We start from the raw sequence: 19,083 nt of genomic DNA on the forward strand, positions 1-19,083 counted from the left end.
TATATTTTGATGCACGTTATAGCATTTTAATAGTATTTTCTTAATTTTTGAAATTGTTTTCTATATTTTTTCTTTTCTATTTATATGTTCTTGACTTTCCTAGCACTTTGTCTACATTTTTTTCTTATATAATGTGTTCATTGTATGCACCAAACACCAAGGGCAATGTATTTTTAAGGTTCTATTAATACAATTATAATACAGTTAATGTAAGTTAAAATGTAAAACAACCATACCAAAACCGATAATGAGTTGTAGATACTAATAACAGTAGTGCTTATACATGTTTTACCAATTTATTGTACGCTTGCAGTTCTTCCCTTTGACGGCTGGAGGGCAGTAAACATTCATGTTTGTAAATACACTACAATGGTAAACCAGTGTTGAGGCTTGTGTAAACAAACATTTTAATGAATGTGTTATTTATAATTAAATATACGATTCGCGATAGAAATAGCATGACTTGAATATATCTAGGATTCCCAGTTAAGCGTCTTTAATCTTTTACTAGGCGAAAAAGCTTTCTTTTTTTACTGTGCTGCCTTCAGGTGCTCCTCGGAAACGTTGGTACGCAAGCACATCTTTATCCCACAATCCCTTGCGGCACAGCAAGACACACATTTGATTAACCTGAGAAATAACGGTACTGCTCTGGAAATCTTTCCAAAATTTTCGCAATATTCAGCCTCCCTGTCGAGATGATGTGCGACACAACGAACCGAAGTTTTCGGGCGCAGTTAGCCGCCGTCCTGGACAAGCTCACGAAGACGGCTTTGGTTGAAATAGGCAACCTCGCCGATGAATGCTCCTCCGTCCTTCACACCGAGATTTCCCTGCACAAAACGGAAAATGAAGCGCTGAAGAAGAGGTGTTATCTGCTGGAGGTCCAGCTGAGAGCAGCGAGGGAGGCACAGACCTATCCTGCACATGTCAACAGTGTCGGCCGCCGACACTCTGCAGGTCAGGATGGTCCGAAATCTAGACAGACTATCCATCCGATGTATAGGCTACCACAGAACAACAGAACTGTCAGTGTCATAGCAGGCTAGTAGTGTAGACTACAACCACCTCTAACTCAGTTTTGTCCAGAAGTGCAGATATGCAGTGTCAGCCCTTTACATTCAGTCTAAAACTGTTCTAAGTTTCGTTAGATATTCATTTCTATCTTTAGGAGGTAAACATTTCACACATGCTTCTTCTTTTAGAACAGCAGCAGTCTGCTCCAGCCATTGATGGAGTTTTTGGGAAGGACTGGTGCATGGATTTGTGGAGAGAAGAGAAACTTCCCCCTCAAGGAAAAGACACAGTGGAACCGGCTGCTATGACAAGCATGGGGGTACAGGTCAGTGGGTCTTTAACCTTGACTGTTTTTTTTTCATTGCAATCTGACTGAATGATATGTTTAACATTGTTTCTTACATGTCTTATTGACAGGCAATAGACTTAATGGATAGAGAACCTGATCTCATCTTTGTCAAGGAGGAGATATATGATGAGCATCCCATTGGCCAGCAGATGAGGCTCACAGATAACAGAAAAAGTAAGCCTGGATTAAATGAATAAATAAAATTGTTATAATGTGGATACTTTCTGTGATTTGACTGCATTTATTCTCATTTCACAGTTGTTGGGATTTTTGACGAGGACAGCATGCTTCATAGATCTGTTGATGAGCTGCAGCTTCACTCAGGCGAATTAAACAACTTCCCCATGACGGCTGACAGTCAAGCACAGCAACGCACACAGCCAACAATAATGGACAAGTTGATAGATGATGCAACTATGAGCACTCTGGTGGACAACACAAATCCTCCTCCGGTGACTGCTGAGTACTCTAACTATACGAACAATGTCCACATGAATGCAACCAAAGAGCTCACCTTTCAGCCAAAACCTATGAAGCCAGCCAAACGGTTTGAGTGCTTATTCTGTGGGAAAGTATTCAACTATTTGAGCAGTCTAAAAGTCCACATCAGGCGACACTCCGGTGAGAAGCCGTTTACCTGCACAGTTTGCGGGAAGCGGTTTGCTCAGAAAACGTACCTGAAACTGCACCAGCGTGTGCACTCGGGGGAGAAGCCTTACAGCTGTCCAGACTGTGGCAAAAGTTTTTCCCAGAAAAGCTCTCTGAACATACATCTTCGAACACACACCGGTGAAAAGCCTTATAGCTGTGTGGATTGTGGGAAATGCTATGCATACAAGTATGGTTTAAATCACCACCAGTGTTTCAACTGACTGATCAGACCACCTGGTAATTGACAAGAAGTAGAACTGATCAGAACTGCTACTTCTACTAAAGTGCTCTGTGTATTGCTCAAAGTGGCTCAATGTGCCAATATGTCATAGGAGATTCAAACTCGAAGAAAAATGTTGAGGTAACGCTTTATATTAAGGTCCTTGTAATAACCATTAATTAACAAGTAATAAGGCCCTTGTAAGTCCTTACAAGATGCTTATTAACATTATTGTGTGTTTATAAGCTTAAATAAGTGTTAATAATGGCATTACAAACACCCATGACCCACCCATTATGTCTTTGCCATGCCTTTATTAATCTTATTTTGTTTGCTTATTGATATTAAAATGTACTTTATTGCTCATCTATTATAAGTTAACTATAAGTTAACTATGCTTTTTGCAACTACCGGATCTAAAGCAAGAACAATGCCTTATTACTTGTTAATTAATGGTTATTAAGGACCTTATTATAAAGCGTTACCAATGTAGATTTGAGATAGGAATGCTTATTATATTGTATTACTATAGGCTTATTTTAAAGCCCATAATTAACGGTGCTTCTGTAGTTTGTTTGATGTGATTTTAGCTTTATTGCTAAGAGAAATGCTGCAGCAGCCAAACGAGGGTAAAGAAAATATTGCCCTTTCTCACGTTCTATTTGAATTGAAGGATCCATTTTGTTTGCTTTTGGGCTAAATAAATACATTTAGGATGCCCTTCGAGTCAATTTCACATCATAGTTGATGTGTCAAGGATCAAATGAGACATATTTGCTTCTTACATTTAATGTGAGATGCTCGTAAAAATGATGACAAAAAATACTTCCAGTTGATTGCATGATGTCATACAGTTGGGTTAACAGTCATACCTCAGTGTCATATTTCATGCCACAAAAGGCATGTGTCAAATAATGCCAAGTGCTCTATTATTGGCACACATGTAGCATAAGCCTTCAAAACTACCTCTTCACAACATTGTAGAAGTGACACAAATCCTTCTGTTTGCTTCAGTGCCCAAGTCTCACCACTGATTTCTATTTCACATATGCCATGCCTTATTTCTTGGTATCTCATTGGATATAAAGTGGTTAGATATATCTCTTTGAAAATCACGACTTGAGAAATGTTAATGTGTGTTGGTTATATAATATTCAAATGAGTTCCAGAAATGGTTCTGGTTTAAATGGTGTTACTGTTTGAAATAAATGTATTTCTGCATCATAATTGTAGAAAGACAAACTGTGTTGTCAATGTACAGTCAGGCCAAATCACATATGTGAACCATTTTTGTTCAAGAAATCATTCTTATCATGTTCTGAGCTGTCATCAAACCTAAACAGAGCAATGATTTGTACTCAGCACCTATTTTGCCTGTAAAATGACCCTCACTGATCCACTGATACCTCTTTTCCACGCAAAATTAGTTCTGGTTCTGTTTTTCCGTTCAGGATTCTTGCAACCTTCGTACAAGAAGCCTGTGTTTACACCAGTTTTGATCTGAGCAATAATAAAGAGTTGGCATCAACGGAGGGCATTGCACACTGTGCAACAGTAGTAGCAGCAGGTCACATACATTACCTGCAAGCTTTTGCTCTGTACTGATTTGATTTTTTTCCAAAAAAACAAGTCTGAACCAACTATTACTAGACTATTACATTACTGACGCCTACTTCAGTTCACAAGGAAAACCTGCTATTCTTTGTTTCCAGCTGGGAACCAACTCTGTTTTTTGAGCCAATTTATTTTTTGGTGGAAAGGTTTCAAACGCTTTGCAATTAGGTGCACAAACCGAAATGTAACTGTTTCCATGTTGCTGGAAGAGGGATATAAGTGAATAATCCCTGCCCAAGAAAGAAATCTTGTGTGATTTACCACCCCTTTTCACACCTGCATGTTCCTTACAGAGCCCCATCAGATGTGCATTGTTGAGATCATCAAAGTTAAATATTTAAAGACTAAAACTGATTCAAATTTAACGCATCTTCACTTTAGATTAGACAAAAAAAAAACTTTAAAAGAGAGTTCTATCAAATAAAAGTTTATTGAAATGAACAGGTGTGTATTTATTGCAAGGACAGAAACAACAGCTTTAACACTGACATGCTTAACACTTAAACTGACAAAGACACTTTAAAGCACTGTAGTACAGAATCAAAGTTATTAAAATATGACACTAATGTCAGAAGTAACAGATGATGCATTCTTATAAATAAAGCTAGTTCTTGCATCACAGTGGGTCCCTGGCACACGTCAAGCCTTTGAGATGTCTCCTGGCTCCGATTTCTCATGATTTCTGTGTGCCATTAAATGATGGTTTAGGTTGACCTTTTGCGTGAATGTTTTCCCACATTTAAAACAGATGAACGGCCTCTCTCCAGTATGGATACGAAGGTGACACTTTAGATTGCCTTTCTGGGTGAACCCTTTCCCACACAGGCTGCACCTGTGTGGTTTTTCTCCTGTGTGGACCAGATAGTGAATCCTCAGAGCTGACTGGTTTGCAAAGGACTTCCCACACAGGTCACATGATTTACTGGATCTACGAGTGGGAACTGGAGGCACACAGTTGTGTGACTTGAGCTTGCTCCTGCGAGGGAGATGCAGCTTACAAATGCTGCAAAAGTTGGCCTTGTGTGACTTCATGTGGTGCGTTAGAGTGCCCTTGTGAAAAAATGTCCTGCCACATATTTGGCATGTGAATTTTTCTTTTTCTAGTTCACTGACGATTTCTACATTAAGCATATTAAAATCATCATGTAAATATTTATCCAGATCAGTGCTGTTTTCAGAGTTGTTTTCAAGTAATAAGTGTTCTTCGTCGTGGCTGGGCCCACCTACAGCATTCATTATTGGGTCTTGCTGACTTTCATCAACAAATTGAACATCATCATCCTCCTCCTCATCCTCCTCTTCAATTGGAATTATATGAGTGCTGAAGGCCTCCCCTGTGTCATTGATTGCTATAAACTGCATGTTCCCATCTTCAATACCACCTGCACACGCAACCTGTTCTCCATCCTGATCAAATGGCAGGCTGCAAGTGCTGCCCGAGTAATCGACGGACAGTAGCTCTGGTCCCTCAGCCATGTTTTCTTCATGTTCTGTTGCATAAAAATACAAAGTCAAACATCCAGAAAGCTGCATTGTTCATGCCAACACTCCCCCACTATCTTACCTTCTGTACTAAATGCAACCTGCTGGCAGCTGCTGGCAACATCATCCACATAATCCTCCTCTTTGATCTCAGTCACAGTAATTTGGTTGGACAGCGTCACCACAGACTGCAAAATATAGAGAAGTTCCAAATATTAATCTGTGTTTAAATATAGCATCATTTTCTGTTTACAACAGTGCTTTACCAGACTAGCTCTGAAACAACTAGTTGAGTAGTAATTTGACCAGAAGTTTTGCAGCAGTTTTGTTATTTCATTTTTTATATCAATGATCCAGAAAACTGACCTTGATTCCAGGTTCTCATTTGTGATTATTTGCTGCTTCTTTCTTAATTATAGCTTTGTAAATAAAATATCTTTGAGCTTTGGCCTGGTGACTGAAAACCTTCAATTTGAAAACATCATGTCAGACTTGTAATGAGCACCTTAATAACTATTAGATTTTTTATATTGACCAACATTTTGAAACGCTTGTATGATCTAATGACTTGATTTTAAAAATAATTGTTCAAAGCAGCCCTTGATGTGGAGTGTATGTTGTGTTCACTGGAATATTAATTAGGGGTGTCTATCTTATATACCAGTATTGACAATAACCTTGATATTTAAAAATGAAATGCTGATATCATATTAATAATACATATATATCATTTTTCTGCAGTCATGGTTAGACTCTCTCTCCACCTCCCTACACTCGAATGTAGTTTAATTGCCAAAAAAGAGACAAAACTTCTTCTTTACAGATTATTTTGGCCACTCATGACCTAATATTACATTATTATCACAAAGTTTAGTATTTTTGAGCTGGCAAATGTTTATAATTATATTCTTTATTCAACAACATGAATATACATGTGCAGACATTTATATATACACTACACACTTTGCGGTTTGCTTTTTAAATGTGCATTACCAGAGTTTTCCATTGCAATATTAAGAACATGGATTTAAACATGCATTTAAAAGTTTGTGTACAAACAATAGACACATTGCTAGTTAATACAGTTGCTTGTTGCTCAAGGCCATAAATATATTATAAACATTTAAAAGCTCTGTAAAGCTAACTCTTACTCCTTCAGAGGAGTGTGGCGAGTCTCTCTCCAGACTGTATGGGTTTCTGTCTTTCCACAGGTTCATACACCAATCTTTTCCAAAGATCCCCTCTATGGTGGGCGACTCGGGCACTGGGAAAACAATAAAAGTAGAACAGGAAAAAACACATCAGTTAAGACAAAAACAGTGCATAGATTTGTGTTTAAATCGTCTGCGCTATTGTCACTGTGAAACAGAAGTACCATGAGCGTCCCCGTCTCTGTGGCAGACTGTTTGTACACCTACGCTGCGATAATTTTTACACAACCGCGGTGCGTCGCTTCTTACAATCATCAGCTCGCACTCCAGACTGTTTACTTTATCTGCCAGGGCGGAATTGGCAGCCAGGAGCTGAGTCAAGCCCAGCCGGAGCTCAGCCGATTCTTCATCAACCAGCTTGCAGACCTGGCTCAAGGCAGACCTGGCCATTGTCTCCATGATGGAGGAGAGCTGTGAGTGAAAAGAGAGGCGGGTCGCCATTTCGGATGCCCAATATAACGACCCTCTTCACCAGCGAAAGAAAAAAGTTTGGTACAACTCAAGAAGCGAAGCTGTGTAAAATGCATTAGCTGTACACGTAGCTAATGAGGCTAATTTTAAGCTCATGTGAACGCTCCTTACAAAGCGGGAACTAAATAAATGTAACAACCGTGACGTATTTCCGGCGGATGTAACCGGTCAGCTGCGCTTTATTACAAAGCTTCCTGGTTTTGCGAGCGAAACCTATGTGTTTTCAGTAATACATTATCTTAAATGCGGATTGTTTTTCTCGTTTTAACGAGTAGTTTCAGTAGACAGCATCCGGATCATCCGCAGCTGCGAAAATGAACACGGAGAAGGACTTTTCGCCGCTGACGCCCAACATTGTCAGAGCTCTGAATGATAAACTGTACGAGAAGAGGAAAGTCGCAGCTCTCGAAATTGAGAAACTGGTGCGGGAGTTTGTGGCTCAGAACAGCTCCACTCAAATCAGACATGTTATCCAGATTCTTGCCACGGAGTTTGCGCTTTCCCAGCATCCCCACAGCCGAAAGGGGGGTCTCATTGGACTGGCAGCTTGCTCTATTGCACTCGGAAAGGACTCAGGTCTGTATCTGAAGGAGCTTATTGAGCCTGTGCTCACGTGTTTTAATGACTCAGACAGCCGTTTGCGCTACTATGCATGTGAGGCCCTCTATAATATAGTGAAGGTGGCTAGGGGGGCTGTGCTGCCCCACTTCAACCTGCTTTTTGATGGTCTCAGCAAGCTTGCAGCAGACCCAGACCCCAATGTGAAAAGCGGATCTGAACTCCTGGACAGACTGCTCAAAGACATTGTGACAGAAAGTAACAAGTTTGACTTAGTGGCCTTTGTCCCCCTGCTCAGAGAGAGAATCTACTCCAATAATCAATATGCTCGGCAGTTTATTATTTCCTGGATTCATGTTTTGGAGTCTGTGCCAGACATTAACCTGATAGACTACCTGCCAGAGATCCTGGATGGGCTCTTCCAGATTCTGGGAGACAACAGCAAGGAAATTCGTAAAACGTGTGAGGTGGTGCTCGGGGAGTTTCTGAAGGAGATTAAGAAGAATCCCTCCAGTGTGAAGTTTGCAGAGATGGCCAACATCCTGGTCATCCACTGCCAGGTTGCAGATGAAACCAAACTCACCAACGACCTGATCCAGCTGACTGCTATGACCTGGATGAGAGAGTTTATCACGCTTGCAGGCCGAGTGGTCCTCCCCTACTCCTCTGGAATCCTAACTGCAGTGCTGCCTTGCCTTTCCTATGATGACAGAAAGAAGAATACCAAAGAAGCAGCCAGTGCTTGTAATCACAGCCTGATGAAGCTGGTGACTCCTGAGGATGATGAGGATGATGAGGACGAGAAAAGTGGAAGTACAGGGTCACCGTCCAGGGAAGACGGCCAGCCCAAGACAGAGGCAGACGGCAATGACATGCTGAATGCATCTCAAGAATCCGTTGGTTTCAGTAATATCAGCTTCTTCACTCCTGCGAGTGCTGACAGGCCTCAGGTAACTCTGGACCTGGACGGTATTGTTCAGGTGTTGGACCGGCACCTCCACGACTCCTCCACTGGCATGATGACCCGTATAGCTGTGCTTAAATGGCTCTACCACCTCTACATCAAGACGCCACGCAAAATGTTCCGCCACACAGACAGCCTGTTTCCGATGCTGCTGAAAACGTTGTCTGATGAATCTGATGAAGTGATTCTGAAAGATCTGGAGGTGTTAGCCGAGATAGCATCATCACCTGCTGGCCAAACAGACCAAGTCGGCTCCTGCGACAGCACTGACAACAAACTGGTGCTCAAGGTCCCGGAGAATGCAAAGCCAGGACAGCAGCCCGGCACAGGATCCAAAGCAGCGGACTCCTCCCCCTCCACGCCCAGTATGAACTCCTATTTTTACAAGTTCATGATCAACCTGCTGAAACGCTTCAGTCTGGAGAGGAAGCTTCTGGAGAACAGAGGAGCTTTCATCATCAGACAACTCTGTCTGTTGCTTCACGCAGAGAACATCTTCCACTCCATGGCTGACATCTTGCTGAAGGAGGAGGACCTCAAATTTGCCTCCACAATGGTTCAGACGCTCAACACCATCCTGCTCACCTCGGCTGAGCTCTTCCAGCTACGCAACCAGCTGAAGGACCTGCGCACTCAGGAGAGCTGTGCTTTGTTTTGCTGCCTGTATCGCTCCTGGTGCCACAATCCTGTGGCCACCGTGTCACTCTGTTTCCTCACACAAAACTACAAACACGCCTATGACCTCATCCAGAAGTTTGGAGATCTGGAGGTGACGGTAGACTTCCTGATGGAGGTTGACAAGCTGGTACAGCTCATTGAAAGCCCCATTTTCACTTACCTGCGCCTCCAGCTCCTCGATGTGGAGAACAACCCGTACCTGATTAAGGCTCTGTACGGCCTGCTGATGCTGCTGCCACAGAGTCAGGCCTTCCAGCTGCTCTCCCACCGATTGCGATGTGTCCCCAACCCGGAGCTCATGAGGACTGTGGATGAGTCCAAGTACATGGACTCGAAACAGCAAGCGGTCTCCAAACGTGCCTCTCACACTCAGGTGGATTACAGTGAGCTGCTCCAGCATTTTGACCGTGTTCAGAGCAAGCACCTGGAGGTCAGACACCAGCGCTCTGGGCGTGCCTCTGATCACCCTGACAGGAAGCTGATATGAAGTTATTTTGCCATAGTGACCTCTGGCCCTTGAGGACTGCAAGAGGATGTGACAGAAAAATTCTAAGGACAAGAACCATATATATATAGTTGTTCTGGAAAATAATGAATATGTTAAAGCCAAAAAGTATTAATTACGTATGATTAAAAACTGCCCTATCAGCACTGGATATACATGTCAAGAAATAAGGAACTGGTTGTAAATTAAGAATGTTACGTAATATAAGAAAAAAAAATAACACCTCACATGGAAAGTAGTCACTATTTTCTGTGAAGATTTGAAGAATGTACATAGAATCTCTTTCATCATAACCAGTGGTGGTGACAATATTATCATATCCTGAGTTTCCATCATGCCGTCAGCAGCTTTTTTCCCCGCTAATTATAAATGTTCACAGTGTGTCAAGTGAATCTAACAAGCATTTCAGTGTTTTATAGCACGCTTCCGTCATTTAATGTCCATGTGAAACACAGTATTTTCACGGTGTATCCTGTTGAGCAGTATGGAAAGCGCATGCGTTCAGGATTGCCTTAATCTCTTGTCAGCCAGAAAAGAAGTCTCATGTGTAGAGTATTGACCCAGCTCAGCTGAGATTTTAAACTTTAAACTAAAGCCATTGATGACTGAACTCTGGCATAAATTCTGGGTAGGCCCATGTGGTTGCACCATATTTCTTTGTCAGTGGAGCTGATCAGAAACATCACCTTAAACACCTCCTGCTTTTAATTCCATTTTTCTTATATATTCTTTAGCTAATATGATTTTATTCTTGTACAGTGTCTGTCCTGCATTCTTGAAGAGATTCACATTTTTGTCATTGCTGTGTGAAAATCAATAAAGTGGACCATGTGATTTTAAAAAACAGTGCTCTGTTTTTCATATTATCTATTACCTAAAACTTATGTTGTGTGAAGCACTGGTTAAAAAAATGTGAAGGAAGGAAAAAGCAGCAGATAAGTTAGTGGTACTACTTATGATCTTTTTTCCTATTTGTGTTAAATCCTGCATGAAACCTGCAGCCATTTGAAAATGGTCTAGTCGATATATTGCTCTGGATTTATTATTATAATTGGGCTCATTATACATCAAGGTCCAAATTTCCACTATTAAATCAACTTTATGTCTTTGAATTATATGAATACATTGTGTTAACTTTGCCTTAAGGTTTCTACTGTAAGCTTGTAATACAGAAATGACTCTATTGAAGTGAATGAATAGTAACATAGCCACATTCCTCTAGAATATGATCAGTAAAAAGGAGCCTTCTTATCTGTTTAAATGCTTCTTTAACCTTAAAATGTACAAAATGACTGTATACTATACAGTATATGTAAATTAAAATGAATTGTATTTTAGACTTAGTATTTTTTTTTACATATAACTTTAACAGTAACTGTAAGTTACTACTTTCCCTATATAAAGACATGGGAGCCTAAAAAGAATTTAGCTCATTATAAGGCACATATACCTCTTAACAACTAACTTGGTAGAGGTGAACATTTTCAATTAATATGAATATCTTTTCCAGTTTTTATATTAGCATGGTTTAAAGATTTGTGTTAAAGCTGCCTTTAATGTACATGTTTATTTTTGGTGAAACTAGAGCAGCTGGGTCTCTCCTCTCTCTCCTGCTGCAGGACCAAATGTATTTCAACACCTATAGTACACACTGTACATGCACCGGGGTATAGGTTTTACTGCATGGTAGAGACCCATTAGTGCTGAATTAAATCTTTCTTTAATTCACTGATGGAGGTTGACATCTCACGTCATGTTGTGGACGATTCCTACTGCGCTGTGTGTGGGGAACCCTTCCTGGCTCGAGTGCTCCTCACCTGCGTTGATTGTTATCGTTGCTTTTGCAATTGGTGTTTGGAGCTTTTCTTGGTAGAACATGGTGTTAAAGAGTGTCCTCTTTGCTTTAAATGGAGCCCTGGACGCCCACATAGAACATGTAACGTACATGAAGAGCGACTACTTCTCCTCTGTGTAGCTGATCTGGATCCTGTCTGCTCTACATGCCACAGATCAGGCCTCCATATCAATCACAGAGTGTATCCCATAAAGGAGGCATTCAATGATCATAAGGTAAGCTGAATAAAAAAATGCTGGAAATGGCAAATTAGACCTAAAAACCTGTACATTCTTGCAATGAAAAACATCAAAGAAGAAACTTTAGTTTCAAAGCTCAGGAGTCCCTGCTGCTCCCCATTGCCTCAGTGGACCGTTCACTGTAGTTACATGTCTGTCAGCCTCCTCATTATCGCGGCGTTTCCCTCTGTATGAGATGCCGACATGCACATGCAAACCCACAATGCAAAGCATGTAAGGACATGGAGGCATAAAAATAATTTAAACTCAACTTAAACATATAAATAAGAAAGGCAACTATAGAGCTCATTATTAAGCCCACATACCTCTTTACAACATACTTGGTAAAGGTGAACATTTTCAATTCATTTTAATATGTCCTTTCCATTTTTTTTATTCGCATGGTTTGTAGCTTTGCTTAAAACCTGCCTTTAATGTGCCCGTTTATTTATGGTGAAACTAGAGCAGCTGGTCTCTCCTCTCTCTCCTGTTGAAGGACCATATGTATTTCAACACCCATGGTACATACTGTACATGCAGAGGGCATATAACTTTTACTGCACAGTAGAGACCCATCAGTGCTGCACTAAATTTCACAGATGGAGGATGACATCTCACGTTATGTTGTGGACGATTCCTACTGCGCTGTGTGTAGGAAACTCTTCCTGGCTCCAGTGGTCCTCGCCTGTGTCGATTGTTATCGTTGCTTTTGTACAAGCTGTTTGGAGCTTTTCTGGGTAGAACATGGTGTTAAAGAGTGTCCTCTCTGCTTTAAAGAGAGCCCTGGACTTCCACATAGAACATGTAACGTACATGAAGAGCGACTACTTCTCGTCTGTGTAGCTGATCTGGATCCTGTCTGCTCTACATGCCACAGATCAGGCCTCCATATCAATCACAGAGTGTATCCCATAAAGGAGGCATTCAATGATCATAAGGTAAGCTGAATTAAGAAAAAAAAGTTTACTCTTTAAAATCAAGTGTTGAGCATACATTTGATAAATTTGATCTTTGGATGTTTTTCCCTGCCAAAACTAAGGATACAAAATGTTGGAAATTAGACCAAGAGAACCTGTACAGTCTTGCAAGGAAAACATATCACAGAAGAAACTTGAGTTTCACAATCAGGACTCCCTGCTGCTCACCATGGGCTCAGTGGACCGTTCACTGTAGTTAAATGTCTGTCAGCCTCCTCATTATTTCAGTGTTTCCCTCTGTATGAGATGTCGGCATGCACATGCAAACCCACGCTGCAAAGCAACCCATCTGTCTTTTCCCAATTAATCTAATCTTTAACATTTAAAACCATTTTTTCAATTCAACTATTTGTGTCAAATCATTTACATTTACATTTAGTCATTTAGCAGACGCTTTTATCCAAAGCGACTTACAGGAAGAGTAAAAGCAAACAATCAAGGTATAGTGCAATAAGAGCTATTAGTGCTAGTGACAATTCTTTGAGGAGTAGACTTATCATGTGGTCTAGGAGAGAAGATGCTCTCTGAAGAGCTGGGTCTTCAGGAGTTTTTTAAAGGTAGAGAGGGACGCCCCTGCTCTGGTAGGAACTGGTAGTGCGTTCCACCAGCGGGGAACAAGAAGTGCAAACAGTCTGGATTGCCTTGGACCAACGGGGGGCAGAGCCAGGCGCCGTTCATTGGAAGAGCGCAGCGGTCGTGAGGTAGCATATGTCTGAATCAGGGCGTTCAGGTAGGTAGGAGCAGTACCGGAGACAACTTTGTAGGCCAGCATTAGAGATTTGAATTTGATGCGGGCTGCAACAGGTAGCCAGTGGAGCTCAATGAGCAGCGGAGTGACATGTGACCTTTTAGGCTGGTTGTAGACCAGACGCGCCGCCGCGTTCTGGATCATCTGAATCGGTTTTACTGAGCAGGCTGGCAGGCCTGTCAGGAGGGCATTACAGTAGTCAAGTTTTGAGATGACAACAGCCTGTGTCAGGAGTTGAGTGGCATGTTGAGTTAGGTAAGGTCTGATTTTTCTGATGTTGTAAAGTGCAAAGCGGCATGACCGGGTGACTGAGGCGACATGACTGGAAAAGGTGAGTTGGTCATCAATCATCACCCCTAAGTTTCGCACCACCTTGGTGGGTGAAAGACACAGGGAGTCAATCTTGATGTTGATGTTGTGGTGTATTGTGGGTTTAGCAGGGAGGACCAGCAGTTCAGTTTTTGAAAGGTTCAGCTGGAGGTGATGTGCCTTCATCCAAGTGGCTATAATAATAGTGTAAGGTAGGAATTGAACTCATAACCTTCTGCTCTCTGCAGCAGAGTTTATCCTCTACACTACAGCAGAAATCACTGAAGATTACAGCAGATAAAACTATTATACACAACAAATAGCTAGTAATTCACCTACTTTAACAGAACAGTTTTTTATCTTTTAAGTTGCATAATGTAATTGTTGCAATTAAATATTTAAAACACACACACACACACACACACACACACACACACACACACACACACACACACACACACACAAAAGACTTTAAATGGAGAAATGACTATTAAAAGAAATATCTGTTGTCTGTCCAGTGACTGCATGAAGAGCCACAACCAATCTGGCATGGCCGTAATGTGTGTGTGTGTGTGGTGGGGTAGTTGACCTCTTTGGCTGTTGACTGTTAATGGCTATTAATGGCTCTGAACTGCTGAACAAATCAAATATATCCTTTGGCATCTCAACAAGACAGTTACTTATTTGGTCACAGATTGCTCAGGGAGGATGAGGGAAAAATTAAGTTTTAAAGACTAAATTACTCGAATCGGGCTCTTCATCTGTAGTTCTGTAAATATGACTTAGTTATGCCTGGCTGTGAAATATTAGAAGGCTTTAAAGGGATTGTAAACATACACATACAAACAGCCTGTTCCATAGAGCGAGTTTGCGAAATATGGCAGGCTTATTTGAGTTTGTTAAATTCAACATAGTTCAAGCTCAGTTACTATGGCAACTTATGCTGGGAACTATGTTGAATTTCCTTCATTGAACCAAATAAACTGAAAATGAGTCAGACTCAGGTGAAATAAGCCTGGCTTATTTCGAAAACTAGCTCCTGACTTTATTATAATAAAACTTAACATAATATTTAAAGTAATGTCAATATAAAGTCTTCAGCCTCCAGCATATTCTTGCTGCAGATACAGTGCACACACTCAAATACCTGTCCTACCTGCTTGTTTAAAGCTGAAACTCAAGCTGAATCCGAACGTGCTTTCCAATGGCAGGTCTGTATTCCCTTTTCACCCCTATCAACACACTCTTGCCCTATTTTTGGCCAAACATTCATTCTAGTAAACTAACACCCACAACAAAGTACTGGATTACAGTATAAACAAGGTTATCTTACTGTTAAATACTTTTTAAATTTACAAATTATCTTTAAGATGACCATGCTAATGTGTTCAAACTTGTTTATAAAATTCCCTCTATTTTTTCCCTGTATGAAATCTAAAGTTATAGTATTGCAAAAGGAACATATTTCACAAAGTGTGTTGTCATTTCTTGACATTATATAATATTTTATATTTTTCTCCTCTTTCTTCCATGTCCTAATTAGAAATCTGTATTATTGTATACATATTTCACTTTATTAATCCATATTTTGGATTCAATTTTACATAAATATAAATACTTCAGAAAGAAAGAAACAGCCCCTATCTGCCCTTATGTGGGAGAGAAGTGGGATTTTATTGATTGAAAAGTAATAATTATGTGTCAATTCCTAAAAAGCTGTTGCCTAAAGCAAAACTTGAGAATATTCCACTGGTCAGCAGAAGGACATTTCTCACCCACATAACTTCACTCCAAATCAGTTTCCTCTGTCTATTTATATCCTCACCCAGAGTCTTTTTTTGGACATTGTTTCTCTGTAAACTCCTTCATTACACTGTGACAGGCTGTTTCAACAGACCTCTTAAATAACTCAGGATTACGAGGTAAACATAGCATACCATATTCTCTTGTGTGATCATTGGGTCAGTCAGGCTACTCTTTGCTCTGATCTGCACAGCTTCAGTGTCGTAAATGCTAAGCCAATTTATTTCTTCTGTGGTGTGGTGTTTATTTGAGAAAGACTGATATGCATACTCAACACAACACAGCATAACATGGGATATGCCTTAGAGAGCTGAGGTATCAACACTTATCTCTGAGGTCAAGATGAGGTAGCCTTCCACAGACGTGGGAGGGGCTTCAAATACTGCCTCCTCATCAAAGCCATGTGAGAAGAAGAATGGCCAGCAGACGTGCTCAACTTGAGGATGACCTCTCCTGTCCAATTTGTGGAAATATTCTCAGTCAGCCTGTTGTGCTCACGTGCAGACACAGATTCTGTAAAGCCTGTCTAACAGACAGCTGGGAGACACAAGGCAGTGGGGATTCACACTACTGTCCTCTGTGCTGGCGCCGGTCCTCTATGGATCATATCGCAGTGAGCAGTGTGCTGGAGAAGTCCTGTGAATCCTTCAAGCAGGACAGAAGCAAGCATGACCCTGAGGCTTGTAAGGAGCATGGAGAAAAGCTTACATTGTTCTGTTTGGAAGACTTGGAGCCAATCTGTGGTCTATGTGGGAAAGCTGCTACACACACTGGACACAGGCTTTATCCCATTAGGGAAGGTGCTCATGACTGTAAGGTAAGTTTAAGTTACAGGGTTGGTCACCCGAGTATTTCAGAGAGGTAGTACATTTTCTAAAGCATCAGCTGCCTGGGACATCTTAAATTACAATCATAACTGATAAGATTGACTGTTTTTGTTGTTACTAATTTACCAATGAAATCTCAAAGGCTATCCAATAATCAACAAAATGCTAAAGTGGTATTTGGTACCTGAACATTAGTTTTATTTACAGCTTGTCAACATTTTGAAAAGGCATTGTTTATTGTGTTTTTCCATCATATTCTCTGACAACCTTTGTGCCCCTATAAGCCCCATATGCTGATGTGTGTGAAGGTGTTTGGCAGAGTTCATTCACTTTCTAATAATAGATTTATATTTTTGGTTTGCTGTCGCCATTGGGGTCCTGAGAGAACTGAAACTCGATTCCCACAAGGTTTCTGTGACGCTACATTCATTCTACTCCTGCGCTCCCCTTCTTTCGAGAATGGGAAATCCATAATGTGATATGGATCTATTTGTTGCCACGATGTGTCCTGTCTTAATTCTAAGTTGCACAAGCTCAAGTTTGCTTGTTACCGGGGCATTAGATCCTTTACCATCGATTTGTCCCTTTAATTTGACGCTATTGTGCAGCTTACAGAGAATGCTGCCATGGAAAGAGTATGTGGCAGCTGAAAGCCCTGCATTGTGCTGACAGCTGGGCCCTCTGCCAGGTTGACCTTGTTTTTAAGTGTTGATGCCCTGTCAATGACTTTTTTAGGAGGAACTGAAGAATGCACTTTTACCTTTGAAAGAGAAGTTGCAGCTGTACAAGAAGGAGAAAGTGGTCTGTGAGGAAATGACAGAACATGTCAAGGTACTGTCAGTTCAGAACATCCTGTTTCTTTGGACACACTAGAGCGTCAGGGTGTGCTGGCAATGATTACCCATCAATCATATGTCTTTCCAGAACCAGGTTCAACATACTGAGACACAGATCAAGGAGGAATTTGAGGCACTTCACCATTTCCTGAGAGAGCAGGAGGCGGCCAGGCTGGCTGCTTTGAAGGCAGAGCTGGATCAGAAGAACCTAATGATTAACCAGACGTATGAGGAGATGAGCGAGGAAATGACCTCTCTCTCAAACACCATCAGATTAGTGGAACAGGAGATGAAATCTCCAGATATCCCATTTCTTAAGGTAGATGAAAGTAGTGTTTCAGACTAGTCCAATAACTAATCTTAACCAGAAATTGTCTTAAAGTTGTTCTCTTAAATTTTTCTTTCAGAATTACAAAGAAACAATAAGGAGGTAAGTGTTAATGCCACACCTAGGATCCAGCTCAGAATCATTTTGAGAAAATATAGGGTAACACTTTATAATAAGGTCCTTAATAACCATTAATTCACAAGTAATAAGGCATTGTTCTTGCTTTAGATCCGGTAGTTGCAAAAAGCATAGTTAACTTATAGTTAACTTATAATAGATGAGCAATAAAGTATATTTTAATATCAATAAGCAAACAAAATAAGATTAATAAAGGCATGGCAAAGACATAATGGGTGGGTCATGGGTGTTTGTAATGCCATTATTAATACTTATGTAAGCTTATAAACACACAATAATGTTAATAAGCATCTTGTAAGGACTTACAAGGGCCTTATTACTTGTTAATTAATGGTGATTACAAGGACCTTAATATAAAGCGTTACCAAGATAGCTCTAGTGATGTAATTCTCACCATCTAACTGCTGATGTATCTTTTCAGAACCTGGCGAACTTCCACTGATCCCCAAATGATTTCTGGTGCTCTGATTGATGTGGGCAAACACTTGGGCTCTCTGAAATACAAAGTGTGGGAAAAGATGAAGCGTATTATAAACTATAGTGAGTTCCTCAAACAATAAATAGCCTTGTTATATTCACCAACTCCTTTTCTGACAGATGAGTAACTTCTCTTTTTTTCCTCTTAAGATCCTGTGATTCTGGATCCAAACACAGCAGCGAGCTGCTTCATCATCTCAGAGGATCTCACAGTTGTGCAGAACTCTACCCAGATTTTCAAGCTCCCAGACAACCCAGAGCGCTTTGACGTCAGTGCTGAGATGCTGGCTGCTGAAGGCTATACCTCTGGACGCCACAGCTGGGATGTAGAGGTGAAAGACAACACCTACTGGGTGGTGGGAGTAGCCAGCGACTCCATCAACAGGAAGGGGAAGCATGTGCTGACACCAGCAGAGGGATTCTGGACCATAAGGTTTCGCAACGGAGAACATAAGGCCTGCACTGCACCGTGGGAACCGCTGAACATGACCAAGAAGCCTGAAGTGATAAGAATAGTTTTAGACATGGATAGAGGCAAGGTGACCTTCTATGACGCTGGAGAGAGAACACCTCTCTACACTTTCAAAGATATCATAACACCCAGAGCCTTTCCCTACTTTTGCTCCGCCTGCAAAGAGCATCCACTGAAAATCCTACCCACAAGGATACTCCTATCAACAGACTAAATCACATTGGAGACATATTGCCAAACACTGTTTGTATTAAAATCATCCAATGAAAGAAACAAATGAATGCTTAAGCTTGCAAATGGTTGATTTTTTTTCTTTTGCAAGAGACAGTTATGGGGAATTAGAGCACTATATTCCTAAAAAAAGTAAGAAAATAA

General features: G+C 40.9%; 4 protein-coding genes across 6 annotated transcripts; 3 read left to right on the forward strand and 1 right to left on the reverse strand.

Moving 5' to 3' along the window:
- The first annotated feature begins 630 nt into the window (after window positions 1-630).
- LOC131983080 (zinc finger protein 765-like) lies at window positions 631-4,120 on the forward strand. The gene is made up of 4 exons (XM_059347666.1): window positions 631-960; window positions 1,206-1,342; window positions 1,435-1,540; window positions 1,625-4,120. Exons 1-4 carry the CDS (start codon window positions 699-701, stop codon window positions 2,236-2,238), a joined length of 1,119 nt encoding a protein of 372 aa, XP_059203649.1. The 5' UTR covers window positions 631-698; the 3' UTR covers window positions 2,239-4,120.
- Window positions 4,121-4,282: 162 nt separating this feature from the next.
- Window positions 4,283-6,988, reverse strand: LOC131983075 (protein odd-skipped-related 2-like). 3 transcript variants are annotated; one of them, XM_059347658.1, is made up of 4 exons: window positions 6,709-6,988; window positions 6,485-6,597; window positions 5,416-5,521; window positions 4,283-5,332 (listed from the first exon to the last, which is right to left on the reverse strand). In XM_059347658.1, exons 1-4 carry the CDS (start codon window positions 6,983-6,985, stop codon window positions 4,491-4,493), a joined length of 1,338 nt encoding a protein of 445 aa, XP_059203641.1. In that variant the 5' UTR covers window positions 6,986-6,988; the 3' UTR covers window positions 4,283-4,490. The 3 variants fall into 3 exon arrangements, 2 of the variants coding, with proteins under 2 accessions (XP_059203641.1, XP_059203640.1); XM_059347657.1 differs by having other exon boundaries at window positions 4,284-5,341; XR_009395453.1 differs by lacking the exons at window positions 4,283-5,332; window positions 5,416-5,521 and having other exon boundaries at window positions 6,228-6,597; window positions 6,794-6,936.
- Window positions 6,989-7,149: 161 nt separating this feature from the next.
- On the forward strand, window positions 7,150-10,193 carry vac14 (vac14 homolog (S. cerevisiae)). Its single transcript, XM_059347648.1, has one exon. The coding sequence runs from the start codon at window positions 7,330-7,332 to the stop codon at window positions 9,700-9,702; it is 2,373 nt and encodes a 790-aa protein (XP_059203631.1). The 5' UTR covers window positions 7,150-7,329; the 3' UTR covers window positions 9,703-10,193.
- A 5,852-nt stretch (window positions 10,194-16,045) lies between these two features.
- trim35-13 (tripartite motif containing 35-13) lies at window positions 16,046-18,922 on the forward strand. Its single transcript, XM_059347656.1, has 6 exons — window positions 16,046-16,447; window positions 17,193-17,288; window positions 17,382-17,612; window positions 17,701-17,723; window positions 18,181-18,299; window positions 18,387-18,922. Exons 1-6 carry the CDS (start codon window positions 16,046-16,048, stop codon window positions 18,920-18,922), a joined length of 1,407 nt encoding a protein of 468 aa, XP_059203639.1.
- The last annotated feature ends 161 nt before the right edge of the window (window positions 18,923-19,083 follow it).

This window comes from Centropristis striata, chromosome 13, assembly GCF_030273125.1.
Source record: "Centropristis striata isolate RG_2023a ecotype Rhode Island chromosome 13, C.striata_1.0, whole genome shotgun sequence".
In the NCBI taxonomy this organism is placed as follows: domain Eukaryota; kingdom Metazoa; phylum Chordata; class Actinopteri; order Perciformes; family Serranidae; genus Centropristis; species Centropristis striata.

Coding starts and splice junctions, on each gene's coding strand:
- LOC131983080 (XM_059347666.1), top strand. CDS start 699: ATGATGTGCGACACAACGAACCGAAGTTTTCGGGCGCAGTTAGCCGCC. Junction 961..1,205: donor CGGCCGCCGACACTCTGCAG/GTCAGGATGGTC, acceptor TTCTTCTTTTAG/AACAGCAGCAGTCTGCTCCA. Junction 1,541..1,624: donor GCTCACAGATAACAGAAAAA/GTAAGCCTGGAT, acceptor CTCATTTCACAG/TTGTTGGGATTTTTGACGAG.
- LOC131983075 (XM_059347657.1), bottom strand. CDS start 6,985: ATGGCGACCCGCCTCTCTTTTCACTCACAGCTCTCCTCCATCATGGAG. Junction 6,598..6,708: donor CAGAGACGGGGACGCTCATG/GTACTTCTGTTT, acceptor TTGTTTTCCCAG/TGCCCGAGTCGCCCACCATA. Junction 5,342..5,415: donor GGTTGCATTTAGTACAGAAG/GTAAGATAGTGG, acceptor TTTATGCAACAG/AACATGAAGAAAACATGGCT.
- vac14 (XM_059347648.1), top strand. CDS start 7,330: ATGAACACGGAGAAGGACTTTTCGCCGCTGACGCCCAACATTGTCAGA.
- trim35-13 (XM_059347656.1), top strand. CDS start 16,046: ATGGCCAGCAGACGTGCTCAACTTGAGGATGACCTCTCCTGTCCAATT. Junction 17,289..17,381: donor AAATGACAGAACATGTCAAG/GTACTGTCAGTT, acceptor ATGTCTTTCCAG/AACCAGGTTCAACATACTGA. Junction 18,300..18,386: donor GAAGCGTATTATAAACTATA/GTGAGTTCCTCA, acceptor TTTCCTCTTAAG/ATCCTGTGATTCTGGATCCA.